Below are 19,172 nucleotides of genomic sequence, written 5' to 3' on the forward strand. Positions count from 1 at the left end.
GATAAGACTGTGTCGTCATCGGTATGATGGGATGTTTGAGTGAAAGTAACAACAAACCTGAAAATATGCAACACTTGCTCAACCAGTGTCAACACAGAGAAGCTTTTCTTTATTTTAATAATAAAGTAAGCATGTTGAAATATGGTCTTGTTTTGTTTTTATAAAAAAGGTAACATTATTCCTTCATCCCTGTATGGCATCAGTGCCCGGTTGCTTCGTCTGTGAATGTGGAAAATTCTGTTAACATTTGAGCTGTCATATAAAATGTAAGATGGTCCGATAATGACAGGCAAACATTGTCATTCCTACGTTACGCATCTCTACCCCTTATACAAAAGGTCTGAGGGTTTGCATGGAGGGCACTCTGTTTTTCTGCTGGGTTTCCGAACAGCGAACAGACAGAAAACGGACTGAAAAACAGCCTAATTTTCAGATTGTGTGACTGTTCCACTAGGGATGTGAACAACTTGTTGATGTGTTTAAATGTTTGTATTTCATGCCCCAAGTTCTCACATATATTTTATCTAAGCAGTTGTGGAACAAACAGGGCAGTGACTAAAATAAACATATTCGAAGCACTCTTTAGTCCAGGTTATGCATGAAAATGCATTCACTTAAAGCATCTTATCACTGTACTGTAGATACTGGTATAAGTTCAGTTACTATTCTCGTGTACTTATCTTTATTATCAGTCTTTCATGGTTTCCAGCTACTAATAGACACAGAATTGTCCTTGAATAGTGTGTTTGTTCCAGCAGAGTCTTTTTCAGTGTTTTTTATTTTATTTCTTATTTCAGATTTAGCAGCGAACCCATTGGTGCACTTATCAGAGAGAGCCAGGAAGTCTGCAGACAGAGCTCTCTGTTTACAGGTAGGGTCTGGGGCGACAGACTGCCAATCATTTAAACGAGGCAGAAAATATGATGTGAAGCACAAACTGCCTCGAGAAAGGCTTTAAAAGACCCGTCGTCCAAGGGCTAAAACCAAAGAAGGAGAAGCAGCAGGTTTTTCACCCTCAAGGCGGAGAGTTTATGGGCAGAGCAGCTGAATAAAGCCCGGTTTCCGACCCGGGCAAGTTTTCTGTGTGAGCCTGTTCCCCGGGCGAGTTTTCTGTGTGAGCCTGTTCCCTACCTGTCTTACACAGTACATGCAAATCACCCCCTTCCCTCAGTTCCATACCCTGCTCATACATGCTAATGTTGATGTATGATGATGTATGATAAGATGTCTTCCACCCTTACAGGAAATGACTGCAGTTAAACTGCAGCTGTAGTGATTGTAATTATTCTGGTATTACTGCAGTATTTTTTAAACTACAGTAGCTGCAGTCATTTTTTTTAAGGGCAAAGCAGCCATGTAGGGTAAAAAATTGCATTCCAAACTTCTTCATAAACACTACATCTCCCATGACTCTTCAGACTAAAATGACCTCACTGCCTGAGTATTTTAATAAAAAAGTAACAGTTAAAAACATTTCTACATGCACATGATAACAAAATGAGATTATTCTTACCAGCTCATAATTAGCACTGGGAACACAGGAAGCAGAAACCTGCGGAACAGGAAGAGAGAGGCGATCAGATTCAAAACTCAAATTAAATCACTTTCATTTTCCTTCAAATTAATGATCCCAGAGCCCAGTAAAAAAAAAACTTCTCCACACATTCACCTGAAACAACATTTGCCCAGTTTTGTGCGAGTGCAAAGAAATGTGCTGTGCTGAAAGGTTTGAGAGAACATGCCACAAAATATTGCCTGTTTTTTTTTTTCTGAACACATATCCTTGACATCGTCAGAGTCCCTTAAATGATCATATCACACTAACCACAGCAAGACAATTACATTCTCCGCAGTTGCAGTAACAGATACCATATACCAACAGGACAGATATAGGGCAGTTTATTAAATTAAAGGGCATTCTAGGTCAGGTCCAGCATAATACCAAGTGTTTGTTTTTTGTTTTCATACAATTATCAGATCAGTCCCAGAGTGCCTTGCCGTTAAAGGGATGTTGATGCTCAGACAGGATATAGCAGAGTGATCAGATGTTCCTTTAATCAGAATACCAAGAAGGATGTTTTCATATCAGAAGGCATGGTGCTTAAACTAAAATGAAAAGGCTGCACTATCACACAGAACTAGTCAGGTTCTTTCTCTATCGCTTTTACTTATTTTATGTATTTATTTATTTTTCCTCTCACACATTATTTTACACAGTTTATTTGATATTATTTTGATTTTTTTTTTGTGATATATCTTCTTTTTTTACTTAATTTTACAGAAGCAAAATACCTAAACATTTCACTGGAATTGAACTAGTTTAACTGTAAAGAGTGCAAGCAGGATTGGAGACTGTGAGGAGGGCAGGATTGGAGACTGTGAGGAGGAGCGACCTCAGCAACAGACTCCCGTAAAAGACAGTGAGAGATGGGCCATGTCCTCTGACACTTCAGCGGGAGACTGACAGGGGCCGGGGCCCAGGTCTGACAGGGGCCGGGGCTCTGGTCTGACACACTGAATCCGGGTTATCAATGGGTTTGACCCCTAACTGATCCCCTGGCTCAGGGTAATTCTGTGACTAATTGCCCCCCTGAGACAGAACAGACAGCCAGTGCATTCTTGGGTCTGTTTTGGCATTTGGGCCTGATTTTCTCCTCTTAAATGGTGAAATGCCTCTCCAGCAAATAAATCTACACAAAAAAAAGACAAATAAAATAAATAACACAGAAAAAGTATTAAACCTTTTAGAAAAGAGCAGTGGAATTTTGCGTTGTGCGTTTACAGTGTTTGTGCGTTGATCATGTTTACATTTCTGACTTTGGTTCAATATGCCTTCAAACGGAGCTCAAATTTCTGAGAAAACAACATTCGCTGTATCCCTAAGCTTGATAATATTAAAATTGAACAGATGAACGTGCACGTTAAGAGTCAGTCTGGCTGCGTGTCTGTCAGCTTGTCCGTGATTGTCTTCCTCTGAATGTCAACAGGATGTTTGCTCACAGACTGAGGCCAGAGCTAGCGTGTGTAGCTAATTAGCACGTTATTGGATTGTTGTGCGTATCTCGCGGCGTGATGAGATTGCAGCTGCGGATGTTGGTGTGCTGAATGTCGAAAGCTCGACGGAACGCCAGGAACACAGGAAGGAAGTCACCGATGACTGCAGAATGGAGCAGTAATGACTCGACAATATCCTTAACCATGCAGGGGAAGACACCACCTCTTTCACCCGTCGTTCACAAGGCTTGGCTGCATATCCAGTTCTCTATTTTCTGAGCTCCTACAGGTTTCCGTGCTCAGAAGAAAAACAGATTATTTGCCGAGTACGTACATGTAAGTACGTGCTGAACACCTGAATCTCCATGCTTTGGATAACCCTTGGTCAGGCACCCGTAGAAAGAGAATGATCTATTGAGAGTTGAGGACATTTTTTTTCTATAATGGCTATTTGAACTTGTTATTTCTCACGAAACATGTTTCTGTGTCCAGGTGTTAGAAAGCTGAGAACATATGACTCAATGTAAAGACAGAACGGGAGGTTGGCAGTGAAAGCTAAAAAACAGACACATTCCACAGAATCTGTCTATTTACCGGGATTCCTGGGATACAGGGAGCGTCTTATCTGATGGTGGGGTAAAAAACAATATCGTCCCGGTACAGACATCAGCGCTGAATTCTCAGACACCACACCTTGCAAATTCTTCAGTGTCAAAGCAACTGTGTATGTATGCCGAGATTAATACGGTTCTTTCTGCTTGTTGGAGAAGACTCTAGCTTTCCAGCTATCAGCAGATGCTTTTTTGAAAAATAAAATTATTCAAATTACTGCACGCAATGTGAATAATGGTCCATGTTTACTTGCAACCAAACACATAAAGATGTTTTTGTTTTCTGAAACCTCGAATGAGTTCTCTTTTTTAAGGTTAGATTAGTAGGTCCCCAAGGTCTAAACCGCACCAACAGTCTCCTCTCACCACCAAGAACAAGAACCCCCCCCCCCCCCCCCCCCACCACCACCACCACCCCCCGACATGCTCCCTCCCGCCAAACTCTCGCCCAATCTCGCCCGCCATCTCTGCCCGCTCTCTTCCGGGAGGCTCCCCCCCTCCCCCGGCTACAGGCCTGGATTCCATCACCTGCCCCCACCCCACCATTCCCCACACCTCCATCAAGGTGCTGACAACTGTGCCCCCCACACACACCTGCAATCAATAATCACTCTGTCACCTGGCTGTCTGTCTCCTCTAACCTCAGCCCTGCTCTGAGTAAGGCCCAGCCCTGCCCTGCCCAAAGCGCTATCTGTGTTCTGCTTGTGTGGAAGACTGGGTCAGGGGTCTGAAGATTTAGGGCCTGCTGTCACCCCAACGTCCCAGGAGAGAAACCCCCACAGCACATTGCAAAGCCTGGCTCATTCAGAGTGCCTGGCCTGGAAAATCCCATCAGCAACAGCGCTAACCCAGGCCTAGAGCCCAACACAGTGCTAACCCAGGCCTAGAGCCCAACACAGTGCTAACCCAGGCCTAGAGTCCAACACAGTGCTAACCCAGGCCTAGAGTCCAACACAGTGCTAACCCAGGCCTAGAGCTCAACACAGTGCTAACCCAGGCCTAGAGTCCAACACAGTGCTAACCCAGGCCTAGAGTCCAACACAGTGCTAACCCAGGCCTAGAGTCCAACACAGTGCTAACCCAGGCCTAGAGCTCAACACAGTGCTAACCCAGGCCTAGAGCCTGTCTCTCTCCCTCTCTGTTTCTCCCTCTGTCTCTCCCTTTTTCTGTTTCTCTCTCTCTCTCTCTCTCTCTCTCTCTCTCTCTCTCTCTCTCTCTCTCTCTCTATTTCCCTCTGTCTCTCTCTCTCTGTTTCTCCCTCTGTCTCTGTCTCTCTCTCTCCCTCTCCCTCTTGTATGCAGAACTGACTGGTTGATGTTATGCTGGTTATTTTTTTCTACAGATTGAGTGATTTTGTTTCTTGGTAGCATACTTTATTTATTTATTTTGCAATCTACAAGCCTCTACAGCAGCGGTGAATTATCTGCTGTATAATCAACGGGGCAGAGCTGATCCCAGATCAGCCCAAGCTGTGTATTCTGTGTAAGGGAGGAGGCAGGTTGAGGAGCCCCCATAGTCGTTTCCCTCTGTCAGTTATTTAGGGGAATGCACTTTGGGTCATTGCTGATGAGAAAATTAGTTGGTGACTTTTGTGTCAGGCCAGACATAACTGACCATATGAACCACAAGAAAGCACAAAAGTAACAGAATAGGTCCATTGATGTGGTTATGATTGCTGAACTTTTCCAGAATAATGCGAGTTCATATTTACACACTGGTGAGCGATTTGGGGCTTTTGAACCAGGGTGGTGTGTCGAAGGCTGCATGGATGAAGGAGAGGGAGTATTTCATGGTACATGTACATGTAAACCTTAACTGGACATTTAACCGGGTTTTAAAAGTCCCCCCCCCCCTCCTTCTCCTTCTCTCTCCCTCTCCTTCTCTCCCTTCCTCCCTCCATCTCTCTGTTGCCCACTGAAGGGCCAGGGGTTTTGGGGATAGGAGAGGTTGTATAAAAGTACCATAAAAGGCCCGGGACTGAGACTGGATCTGTGCCTTGCAGGGTTTGGCAAGGGGCCACGGCGGGCCCCAGAGCAAGAACAGGAGGGTTGGGGGGGGGGGGGGGGGGCGGAGTGTGGGGGCTATTTGGCAAGCGAGCCAGAGTAGGATGACGCAAAGAGCTTAAATACACCGATCCAAACCCTCCAAATCCCAGCCATGTTTACACGGGCCGCCCAGATTTACCCGCCATTCTTTTGCCCTTATTCAAACCTGCGTGTGCCGTTGGTCTTCGGCCGGGACTGGAGTTTATCTATGGCTCGCGCTAAAAGGCACCGCGGAGCTACCATTCCCCACATGGGTACTGTGCTAATATCAGAACAGTCACTGTAAGGAAGGCACAGGTGAGCAAACAGACAGACATTCTCAGTTACAGAGAAACAGAAGAGGTCAACGAGCCGAGAGTATTCAACTACAATCTCCCTTACAACAGAGACCAGCATATCTCAAGACCAGGAGAGTAACATGCTAGCAAATCTCCCCTAGAACAGAGACCAGGCAAGTAACATGCTAGCATATCTCCCCTACAACAGAGACCAGGCAAGTAACATACTAGCATATCTCCCCTACAACAGAGACCAGGCAAGTAACATGCTAGCATATCTCCCCTACAACAGAGACCAGGCAAGTAACATGCTAGCATATCTAATTTACAACAGGAACCAGGCAAAGATTATGCTAACACAGAGCTGCAGGGAAATTGTGCTGGGTCGGGACAAGCTATCGCCAGCAGCCAGCCAGGTAGGATTTTCTGCAGCTGTTGAGCCAGAAAAAGCATCTACACAAGCAGGCGGGGATATTTTATGTTAGAGTTAGACTTCAGAATTTAATAAAAGGATAGATATGCTGCAGACATGAGCATTCTCCCATTCAAATTCTGGGGTAATTTTTTTACATTCAAGATGGATTTTTTTTGGACGGTTGGCATAGAATAAATCCTATTTATAATTGATGCTATTAAACCACTATTTGTTGACATGGATGTTTGGCAAGACTGGACCATTTTTCCTCCGTGTGCATGTTTTAATGATGGCTGTTGTCTTTGTGCAAATATTTAACTTGGAATAAACACTTCCTTCTTTTACAAAGGCAACAATAAAATATGGTGCCTCGCAGCAACAGCACAAAGGAATTCTGCTGGAGAGTTTATGTTCACCACTAATGTTTTATTTCTGAAAAAGGAAAAGTTTGGGAGGCGGAGGCCAGTTCATGGCTGTGCTGACAGTTTGTTTACGACAAAGTAAAGAACAGAAGTAACAGAATTAAAAGTTTTAAAGTGCTAAAAGTAACTCAGACAGAAAAATGTAATATATGCATTTAAAATAAAAACAAATCTGTGTTTCCCCAAGAACAGCTGGCCAGCTTCAGATTTCACAAGGCCAGTATCCCCAACTGAGGCGAATTCCCATGTTGTCATGTGGTGTGATGTGACTGCGTGATTGGGGAAGCAGTCAAAAGGACCCGGCGGTGATTGCTCAGGCGTGAGGCTGTACATCGGCCACCTTCTCAGGGATCGGCCTGGGTCGGGGGCCTGGGTCGGGGCCTGGGTCGGGGGCCTGGGTCGGGGGCCTGGGTCGGGGGCCTGGGTCGGGGGCCTGGGTCGGGAGCCTGGGTCGGGGGCCTGGGTCGGGGCCTGGCTCTCCCAGGCCAAGTCCAGCGGCTGGACAGTGGGCTTCTCAACTTTACTTTGCCAGGCGAGCCCTAAATCGGACAGAACCGCAACACAAGAGCAGGAGAACTTGGTGCCAAAAGCCTCAGAAATGGGCCTGTTTTAGGATGCTTCTTTAATACACATTTCCTATCTGGAGTTAGGATAGGAAAATGGACTGAGCAACTTTTGTTTTGTGATGGCTATTTTCTTAAATCAGGTCCAAATGGTAATTGCCCAGGGAATTCAGAACTGGACTCCTGGCGTCTGGTCCTCTCCAGGGCCCTCATCAGCCCCCTGACCCTGGGGAAAGTTCCCGGGCCGCAGGTGAAAGCAGGCGTGCAAGTGCTGATCCGAACACGGAGCAGCAGAAACCCTGCACTGACATTGTTGGATATTGCGATGACGGTATGACTTCAATGAACAGATATTGAAGTGTGCACAGTTCCAATATCCAGTGATTTAGGTACACTGCTGACATAGACCCCAGACAATGAATAACCTATGCCCACCAAAAAAAAACATGCTTTTGTTGAGCGTATGCACACACGCGCATGTGCATACACACACACACACACACACACACACACACACACATACAGTGAATACAAAAAGACAGACCTTAGACCTTAGCTAGGTCCCAGGTAAGGAGCATCTTCATGCGTACAGTGACTAAGCAATAAGCCCTGAGGATATTCACTGACAGGAGACAAATCTGCAAATCTGTACAGTCCTGCCTTTGGCTTCATCACAACCATGGAGCTAGTCCAGACTGCCTCAGGCATGAGACAGCCCTGAGAACACAGACCTTATTTCCAATGGTTTTTACTTCACAATAAATAATTTAGATGTACACACTGATTTATATGAATTACATGGCTCTGGACTCTGTCTTCAAGATGAAAATGAATGTTCAACATTAAGAGATTATATTCTGGCTAAACAGGCCTGTAATGTATTTATGGAGCTGGTAAGCTGCTCTGGGCCATAAATTAAATTAAGGATAAAGAAAGGTTAGTTTATATTTATTCCGATGCAAAACGGAACGAAGATTCATGCGATGAGATTCTCAGTCTGAATGAGTCCATTTGACTCGTATAAAAGTCCAGCCGTATAATAACCCCCCCCCACTGGGTGTCGAGGTGTCGCTGAGCCATGCTCCTGATGAGCGGGTTGGTTACTCGCATGGCAGCCAATCACCGTTGCTGTGTGACCATGAAAGGGAAGCATCAATTGTACAACGCTTTGGATAAAGGTGCTATATAAATGCAAGCATTTACAGATTTACCACAGTCCTCTTATTTTTTCCCCCCGTTTTTCATTACGTAAAAAGTATGCGTAACGAAAAATAGTTGAATATAGGGCTTCAACTATGCTCACGCCAGGTAATATATTTTATAAAATATAAGGAATCGGAATAAAAAAAACTGTGACAGAATAAAAAAAACTGATTCTGTACAGTGTTTGCCCCGTAGCCTTTTTCCACCAAGTTTACAGAGGGAGCGTGTGTGCCCAATACTGGCATCGTTTGTCAAATGGCGAAATGGCAGAACAAGGATTCATCAGCCCAAAAACCAGTCTGTCACTCCACTGGCAGGGTGAAGAGGAAACTATCATCATAGTGATGCATTCTGACAGGACTCAGCGACTGGCATTAAAAACAGTGTTACTCAGACCCACTAATACAAATCTCACAGTCACTCACTGTCACTCGCTCTCACATACACACTCACTCACTCACTCACTCACTCACTCACTCACTCACTCACTCACACACTCACTCACTCACTCACTCACTCACTCACTCACTCACTCACTCACACACACACACACACACACACACACTCACTCACTCACTCACTCACACACTCACTCACTCACACACTCACTCACTCACTCACTCACTCACTCACTCACTCACACACTCACACACACACTCACTCACTCACTCACTCACACACACACACACACACACTCACTCACTCACTCACTCACTCACTCACTCACTCACACACACACACACACACACACACACACTCACTCACTCACTCACTCACTCACTCACTCACTCACTCACACACTCACTCACTCACTCACTCACACACACACTCCCACTCACTCTCACTCACTCACGCACCCACTCACTCACACTCTCTCTCTCTTTCTCTCTCTCTCTGAGCTGAAAACACAGAGCATTAGCATGTGAGCATAAAGAATACAGGGCGCTGCCTCCGTTTCCAGCTGTGGCCGTTAATCAGAATATCACGGAGGAGGAAGCAGACTACATGATTACACACAGCCAAATCAGCCGCCATTAACCAGGCAGCATCTAATGTCCCCATTAAAGAGCATAATGAGACTTTGTGCTGCTTAAAACTGTGCTGCAGCCTCTGAGCTTAACCGTGTTCACCAGACTGAACCAGATCACAACCTGCCTCTGAGCAACATCAGGTTCACCAGACTGAACCAGATCACAACCTGCCTCTGAGCAACATCAGGTTCACCAGACTGAACCAGATCACAACCTACCTCTGAACTTCACCATGTTCACCAGACTGAACCAGATCACAACCTGCCTCTGAGCAACATCAGGTTCACCAGACTGAACCAGATCACAATCTACCTCTGAACTTCACCATGTTCACCCGACTGAACCAGATCACAACCTGCCTTTGAAGTGTGAAAACTGCGTGGTCCGGGATTCTGTACACTTCAAACACGTGGCAACAACGCAAACCCACATATTCACAGTCTGAAAGGGGCCAGTGCGTATTTATTTATTTATTTATTTTTGGTTGTATTCCGACATTTGGGTAAGCCAGGACAGCCTGCAGTGCTATGTGGTTTGTGGTATTAAAACCATTTCTCATCAGAATGTCCCTCACACTGCACTGTGTGAGCCACATTGTGTGAGTCACTGTGATACATACCAAATCTTCTGCTAAGCTGCACTTAAGGACGTGATGGTTTGCTGGCCATGTTACACAAAAGCTCTTTCTGTAAGTCGCTTTGGCTAAAATGGCCAAGATGGCAAAGTTACTATGTACAATCAAGCACAGTGTGGAACCTTGGTTAAAGTGGTAATTTAGGTCTCTGTTGGAAATTAGATTAAGTAGACATAATGGCAGGATATTTTGGGAGGATTAATGCAAATATATTACGGTATTTATAAGCATTCCCGGGTTCTGTTCAAATTGGCAGTTATTAACAAGTAACTGAACTCCTTTCAGGTGAAGGCAGTGTTATTCCGGAAGTTTTCCTTAATTTCCCCTTAAACGATTTCCTCTGGAGCGTTTGGCAGTTAAGATGGAAAATCCTTCTTATGGAAGCTACGTTGTGTACAAAATACATAACACACTGTACTCCAGCTTCACCTATTTCTCTTTATCCCAATGCAGTGGAACGCAAAGTGAACTATAAAATATCTAGTATTCAATCATGTATCCTTTTGTGGACATGTTTTCAATCAATCAAAAGGCCTATCTGTCCTTTACTTGCAAGTAAACACAAGTGCTGCACGTTTCCTTTACAATCTCAATTTGGCAACTACCTTTTAAAAATATTGCTTTGAATTTTTACTCAAAGTTATGCTCAAATGTTGATTGAATCCCATTCAAAGTATTTGAAAGCTGTACTGCTTTCCAACATATTTTACAGTTGTAGCTGCAAATTATGAGAGTAAAAGGAAGGCATTAGTAATGGCGCGTAGGCTGAAACGGCTCAGACCTTTTCCTCACCGTTCAGCAGACTAACCATCTGTAGGCTCATAGTCGCCTTAACAAGAGCCCTGTACTCTGTGGTTGCATGTAATTTAATCTGAAGTACTAAACACGGAACAACGGGAACACTGTTCGCAGGTTAATATACAGTGGATCGAAGTCTCATCTGTGTAATGCCTGCAAAGCAATCTTGACTTGTTTATCCATTTTAACTTTTCCCCCGATCCTTCACTGACACAAGGCGTACACAAGGGAGTCACTATGGAACATCACAAACAACCTCAATGTTGCCAGATGCCTGAATTAACTCACCCCACAAATTCTCACAATTTGTCTCCCATACTTCCTTTCAAAATCTCCATCCGTCATTGACGTTGTCATCATTGTGACATTGTAGATTTTTCCTACAAAACAAAATTTTAAAAACCCTGAACAACCAGTGCATTTTCCCACCGGCTGAGCAGACAGCAGACAGTATTTAACCCGAGCTGAACTGAAGCAACTGTGAGGGTAGTGCTGCGACAGTAGTGCTGTGATGGTAGTGCTGTGATGGTAGTACTGTGATGGTAGTGCTGCGACAGTAGTGCTGTGACAGTAGTGCTGTGATGGTAGTGCTGTGATGGTAGTACTGTGATGGTAGTGCTGTGATGGTAGTACTGTGATGGTAGTGCTGTGATGGTAGTGATGGCAGTGCTGTGACAGTAATGTTGTGATGGTAGTGCTGTGACAGTAGTGCTGTGATGGTAGTGATGGTAGTGCTGTCACGGAAGTGACGGTAGTGCTGTGACGGTAGTGCTGTGATGGTAGTGCTGTGATGGTAGTGCTGTGATGGTTGTGACGGTAGTGATGTGATGGTAGTGCTGTGACGGTAGTGCTGTGATGGTAGTGCTGTGATGGTTGTGACGGTAGTGATGTGATGGTAGTGCTGTGATGGTAGTGCTGCGATGGTAGTGCTGTGATGGTAGTGCTGTGATGGTAGTGTACTGTGATGGTAGTGCTGTGAGGGTAGTGCTGCGACAGTAGTGCTGTGATGGTAGTACTGTGACAGTAGTGCTGTGACAGTAGTGTTGTGATGGTAGTGCTGTGATGGTAGTACTGTGATGGTAGTGCTGTGACAGTAGTGCTGTGATGGTAGTGCTGTGACAGTAGTGTTGTGATGGTAGTGCTGTGATGGTAGTGCTGTGATGGTAGTGATGGCAGTGCTGTGACAGTAATGTTGTGATGGTAGTGCTGTGACAGTAGTGCTGTGATGGTAGTGATGGTAGTGCTGTCACGAGAGTGACGGTAGTGATGTGATGGTAGTGCCGTGACGGTAGTGCTGTGATGGTAGTGCTGTGATGGTTGTGACGGTAGTGATGTGATGGTAGTGATGTGATGGTAGTGCTGTGACGGTAGTGCTGTGATGGTAGTGCTGTGATGGTTGTGACGGTAGTGATGTGATGGTAGTGCTGTGATGGTAGTGCTGCGATGGTAGTGCTGTGACAGTAATGTTGTGATGCTAGTGCTGTGATGGGAGTTATGGTAGTGCTGTGATGGTAGTGCTGTGACAGTAATGTTGTGATGCTAGTGCTGTGATGGGAGTTATGGTAGTGCTGTGATGGTAGTGCTGTGACAGTAATGTTGTGATGCTAGTGCTGTGATGGGAGTTACGGTCGTGCTGTGATGGTAGTGCTGTGACAGTAATGTTGTGATGCTAGTGCTGTGACAGTAAGTGCTGTGATGGTAGTGATGGCAGTGCTGTGACGGGAGTGCTGTGACAGTAGTGTTGTGTTGTGAGGCAGAAGACAGACAGGGAAATGTGAACAAAGCACAATGAGACAAACCAACCTGCTAATGCCTTCACACAACGACACACACAAACCGACCTGCTAATGCCTACACACAATGAGACACACAAACTGACCTGCTAATGCCTAAACACAACGAGACACACAAACCAAACTGCTAATGCCTCTGCACAATGACACATTGGCTTCGATCTCAAGATGGCAGACATGCACGTTCCCTCTAATTCACCGCGACCCCGTAAAAGCCCAACTCTGAAATTAGACACACCATGTTGCACGACCACTCTGGCGGCTGAAAACAGTCAGGCAGTGTCCGCAATGTGTGCGTTTCACGGCTGGCACGGAGTGCTTGTTTAGCCAAAGCAAACAGTGTGGAAAGCTAAAATAAATTAGCAAAGTGTGACTTGGAGGGTCGGGTTATTCCTCTTTCAGACGACACACATGAGGATGTTACAGTGGAACATGGTCTGAAGTGGGTTTAAATACACATTCTAGGGTGCTCCAACATCACCTTTACCAAACCAGATGCCAAGAGATGTGGTTTAAAATATTCCATAGGACTGGCCGGGATAGTCTCTCATTGTTACATACACCCTGGGCTACCTCATAATCTACATACACCCTGGTCTACCTCATAATCTACATACACCCTGGCCTACCTCATAATCTACATACACCCTGGCCTACCTCATAATCTACATACACCCTGGCCTACCTCATAATCTACATACTCCCTGGTCTACCCCATAATCACACTTTTTGTGATGAACACTTGGATCTTGTTGAAGCTGTATGAAAACACCAATCAAAGCCCAGTCCCCCTCCATCACATGGTAAGGTTTCATGTGTACAGGATGTGCTTCCATATGACCTCCCTGTTGAAGGCAGCACATGGTTCTAGAAACACAGCGCCAGGCAGAGGGAAGCAAGAACCAAGGCACATTTATTTCCTGTTTCTATGGCGATACAAACACAAAATTCTTCAGCGGCCTGATTCAATGAAGCCTGACGATACTGAAGGGGGAGATTCTTAAACAGGCATTCGTCAACAGACCACTGCTGTGGCAGAGAGCCTTCTGCTGTTGTTGGGTTCTTCTCTCTTTCCTGCCCACTGGCAAAAAAAGGACATTCATTCACTGCAATTTTCAGAGGTTTCTGAGCCTCACTTAGAAAATAAACACACAATGCGCTGTATATGTGTTCCCACTGCCCCGCAAGTTACATTCTGTCCTGTGCGCTGTATACGTGTTCCCATTGCCCTGCAAGTTACATTCTGTCCTGCGCGCTGTATACGTGTTCCCATTGCCCCACTAGCTACATTCTGTCCTGCTTCTTCAGCTTTGCCTTCAACTGTTTTCTTTTTGTTAACAGCCGTTTTAAAGGTTAGGACTGACACAAATCACTGGGAAAAATATCTATATTTTTTGGATTGCTGTGGCGGCCAAACACTACAATTTGATTCAGTTTGTTGTATCTGAACATGAGCCTGCGAAATGGGTCGTATTCACCCAGAGCCATTGAGCTTGATACCATCTTTACACCACAGTTCAAAGTGGGAGCAATAGGCTCATTATGGACCTTCCTCTAAGCAGATGGCCAATCACACAGCTGCAGTATCTAAATACCGAAAGCAATTCCGCCAAGGCCAGATTACATCCCTGGAGCAGAGACAAACTGGACAGAGCAGCTGATGTCACACAAGACAAACAACAACGTCTCAATCCCTTAATTCCCTCAAAGAAGAGCTGTACTTTATATTTAACTTTCTTTTACTGTCAGTAGTACTGCTACCTTTCTCTTCAGCCTGATAGTTCACCCTGCTGTAAAATCAAGCAATGCCAGCATGACTAGCTTGAAAATGTAACTGGTCAGGCTGGTCATAAATTGGTCTAGTTGGGTATCAGCTGGTCGACCAGCATGGTCAAGATGGTCATAAAGCTGGTCTAGGTGGGTATGAGCTGGTTATTCAGCTATTGCCGGTAGCTTGTCTGAGCTGGTAGCTGGTCAACCAGCAGAGCGTGGAGTGTTGCTTCATAAGATAACCAGTCTGATCCCCTGCCATCTTCTCTCAGACTTCTGCCAGTCAACTTGTGTCTACAGTCAACAGTCATGTCAAGCTGGGATCTGGTCTGAACTGGTCCACCAGCGAAACCATGTCAAGCTGGGAGCCGGTCTGAGCTGGTCAATCAGCGAAACCACGTTAAGCTGGGAGCCGGTCTGAACTGGTCAACCAGTGAAACCATGTCAAGCTGGGAGCTGGTCTGAACTGGTCAACCAGTGAAACCATGTCAAGCTGGGAGCTGGTCTGAACAACCAGCTATTAGCTGTTTCAAAACCTAGCTTGAGCTGTTTTTTGTCAGCTGGGCAATAATGATTGGCCTGGAGTGTCAGGTTTAAATCTGTCCCTGATTGTAGGGGAGAAATTAACACCAGCAATACGACAGACCCCAGGGCCAGATTTGAGTGCCTGCAACAGTTTGGTGGTATTTTACTGCACTCAGGTACCTATCATGTTTTCAAAGTTCACTATAAAGAATGAGAAATGTTAAGGCCAGCTGGAAAACTATATATCCTTGGAAGCGTGCCAGTCAAAGTCCAATATCCTCACACAAGTAAAAACGTAATGCTCACGTGAGAAGGTGGCTATTGGTCAACATTTATTTCAGCAATTAAAATGCCTTCTGGACAGAGTGAGACAGACACAGAGAACCTGTCTCAGGGCTGACATGTGAGGCTTACGAGGCCTTTGGATATCGAGGCACTTTAAGACATCGCTTCATCCTCCCAAACCTCATATAAGTAGGGGGAATGTCACATTGGTTTCAAACATATATTTTTCTTCCAGCACATTCTCTGAGATCTCTAATGAACCCATTTCCTGCGCTCTCCATGGTTCATGGTTTCTCTTCGGCCACAATTGAGTCAAATTGGTCAAAATTGCGTGTGCCAAACCCCAGAGCGCTCTTTTTCCCACACTTCTGTGGACAGGCAGCACAGTTTTCCCGCGAAGTGCAGCGATAGCGCTCTCAGGAACGCGGGGCGTGGACGTGTTGCTCGATAAGACCACCGGCCTTTTCCCCTGCCATCCCCTCTCAGAGTTCAGATGCCGCTATACGTGTTCACACCATAGACTATAGAAAAATGTGGATCAAGTGCCTGTTACGTCGCAGATGCAGCTCCTCCACTGAGCGTGTGAGAGAGAGTGATGGAATCCGTCCCTGATTCATTCACAGAATTTCATAATCACACAATAACTTAAAATCGGCACATGAGGAGGCATTAGATGAAGAAAAGACACCAACTGCGACTACATTTTGTTGAGGGAAAAAATGATTGACTGTATTATGACAGCAATTTTACCATTGACTACCTAATACTGGAGCCAACCGCAGTGGCGTTAGAGAGCGCCATCTCTCTGGGTTTTGGTCCAGCCTCAGCTTACATCTACTGTACACCAGGGGAACCAATCACCTGCTCAGCATGCCATAACTGAGAGCTAACCACCACACAAAGCCAGGAAATATCTGTCATGCTTCATTCTCTCGGCCAATCAGAGGGCACAAATGCTTGAGCAAAACAGGAGAGATTGCTAAAAAAAGTCAATTTCACATCTGCAGTTTACAGGTTGTTTTTGCGGCCAATCTTACAGTGGCACTGCTTCCACTAAAACAAGAATAACATCCAAATATTGGGCCTCAGGCAGGAACCACACATATGAACAGAATTGTTCTTAAATTGCTTAAATGTCGCTAAAATCGCTGAAATGATTTAAGAGAACTGACAAAAACATTCACAAGTGGTCCTGACCTGTGGTTCAAGTCATGTAAACAAGAGCCTTGCAGTACATGGCAGTGCTGCACTAGATTCAGTAACTGCATTGCTTATTTCTCACCTCAAATGTTTTCAGAAACATATTTTAGTGGAATGCTTAGGAGAGGTTTATTAACGGTCCTCTGTATTATTATATTTACATTATATTACATTACATTACTGGCATTTGGCAGACGCTCTTATCCAGAGCGACGTACAGTTGATTAGACTAAGCAGGAGGCAATCCTCCCCTGGAGCAATGCAGGGTTAAGGGCCTTGCTCAAGGGCCCAACGGCTGTGTGGATCTTATTGTAGATACACTGGGATCCGAACCACCGACTTTGCGTGTTCCAGTCATTTACCTTAACCACTACGCTACAGGCCACCCCTGTATTTCACCAAAAAACGAAGGAGCCGCAGTCTACCCAATCAGTATCAGTCGTCCTTTGTTCTTGTTAATCCCATTGGCTGTCTATCTGATGGAACCCACCTACAGTACCGTATACACTGTAGTATACACTGTATTACAACTGACGTCTTCATTTAGGACAGTTGTCTGAACTTAGGTGCGTTTGCTGGATCTGATCCCATTGTACCCAAGTCTAACCCTACAATGAGAAAGAAAAGTTTGCCCAGCTCATGTCCGATTCAGAAGCACCAGCTCCATTTACCCACAGGCCGCTGGGTTTTCATTCTCAGCAGTCATGGCTGCAGACCAAGGCCAGCGCTGCGATGACATCACTCTGTTCAGGACGCTGCAGTCGAGCTGCGCAGTCGCTCTGCTGCATGCAGCCCGCGCAGACCCATCGAGGGAGACGCTGCAGACGGCACCACAGCCAATTATTCATTATTTGTCACACGGTTCTCCTGGCAAGAAGACGATGTGCTACCTGTATATAGCACCTTTCAAAGCAAAGGGGGAGGAGCTTGTATCAGACCCAGCCAATAGGCAGCACTCACCTGAGAGATGCAGCCCAGTGACTGGCACAGGTAACCTGATACAGAAGGCTCTGCGCTGTGAGCCTGTCCTGGCACGGGGCCGTGAGGCTGGAGGTGATTAACGGCGGGCTTCAGGCCCTGAGGACGGTCCAGCGGGCAGCCGCTGATGGATGGCGGGTGGGAGGCGAGCGCTAGCGGACGCTGCGCTAACGCTAACGTGCCGCGGCGCGCTCCCGCGGCCCCCCGGGGACGGGCCCATTGTCGGGGGTTTAGCAGCAGATTTGTCACCCCTGTCAGACGCATTCGCCACAGTAACGGAGCTGCAGCGAGCCGCGCGTGGCCTCTGGAGAGGCCGAGACGACCCGTCCGCTGGGCCGACCTGGCAGCCAGCAAATCACGCCTGTTTAAGCCATGAAAGGACGCGCCAGATTCAATCAGCGCCCCCCCCCCATCCTCCCCCAACGCCGCTGAAAACAGTCCCAAGCCGCTGCATTCCAAGCAGGGGGCACCAAACACGGCTAAAACACGAGACGCCAGGCACCGTTCAGCACCTCGTCTCTCAGAGCTGCATTTAAGAGCCAACCTGTATCAGCAAGTTTTAAAAGTTCAACAGGAAAACTTTAAACAGCACATGGAAACTGGTGAATATTTCTTCCAAAAAAATTTAAATAACTATAGAGAAAACTGCATTATTATTACAGAAACAGCTTGATCTTTAAACCAAGTGAAACTGACTCAGTATATGCAACATGTTTTTGCATGCGTCGCATTATGGAGTGTAGTATATTACTGAGCAAATCTGTACTAATGTCTCTTAAAAACCATACAAAAGCAGTTTTAATGAACATCCACAAAGGCAGCATTAGCATTCCATAAAAGATAAACACAAGTTACTCAATGAGCTGCCACACACTTAAAATCACACAGAAATTACCTTCACAGGACATTTTACATGACTTTGTGCAGATCCCCTAAACTTCTTTTGTGTCACTGACACAGCTGTTCCCCTGAAACATGCAACACGTTACACGCTCGGCGCAGTCCTGTAACCTGTGAAAGTTTGCGGCCGTGCAGCGGTAAATGAAAGGGAAGCTCGCCGCTCGGGCGTGTTGTTGTGTTCCAGCGGCCGGTCAGTGGGAGAACCCAGCGGGAATTCCAGGAATATTTGTGGAGCGCTCCCCCCCCGGCCGGCAGCTCGGCGGCTGGCTCTCGGCGATGCGGAGCGTCTCACCTGGTACACGGCCGTGGCCATCCTGGCTCTCCTCGCTCGCTCTCCTCGCTCGCTCGCCCGCAGCTCTACCGACGCATTCCCGCCCGCCCGCGCGTCGTCCCGGGATACGGAACACTACTGCCGCACACGCTCCCCGCACGCGGCGTCTCACCAGCGCAGGGTAATCCAGGGAGCCAGGCGGAGGTGTGTGTGTGTGTGCGTGCGTGCGTGCGTGTCTTCAGCACGCTTGCCCCGTATCTTCCTCTCCCTCTCCCTCTCCCTCTCCAGCCAGGAAATAAAATAATATATGCTATATATGGCCAGGAGCAGTCGGGAGGCTGAGTCCCAGCCTAGCACCCAAAACTGGAGAAGTGCACACAACAGAAACCTGGGAAGTCTGGCTGCTGGCTGATCCTGCTCCCCGCGCTCTCACACTCACTCACCCCTCCCTCCTCT

The 19,172-nt window shown here is 46.3% G+C and overlaps 1 protein-coding gene across 8 annotated transcripts in view; it reads right to left on the minus strand.

Annotated features, from left to right (window-relative positions):
- The window catches only part of tns1b (tensin 1b), a 254,989-nt gene that overhangs the window by 96,841 nt on the left and 138,976 nt on the right, over positions 1-19,172 (minus strand). For 7 of the 8 annotated variants that reach the window (XM_061226942.1, XM_061226946.1, XM_061226944.1 and 4 more), the window contains exon 4: positions 1,514-1,552. In XM_061226942.1, coding sequence (XP_061082926.1) covers positions 1,514-1,552 — 39 coding nt within the window. Of the gene's footprint in view, positions 1-1,513; positions 1,553-18,737; positions 19,114-19,172 lie in introns of those variants that run through there. The other variant, XM_061226948.1, reaches the window with a different exon arrangement.

Source organism: Conger conger, chromosome 17 (assembly GCF_963514075.1).
Source record: "Conger conger chromosome 17, fConCon1.1, whole genome shotgun sequence".
In the NCBI taxonomy this organism is placed as follows: Eukaryota; Metazoa; Chordata; class Actinopteri; order Anguilliformes; family Congridae; genus Conger; species Conger conger.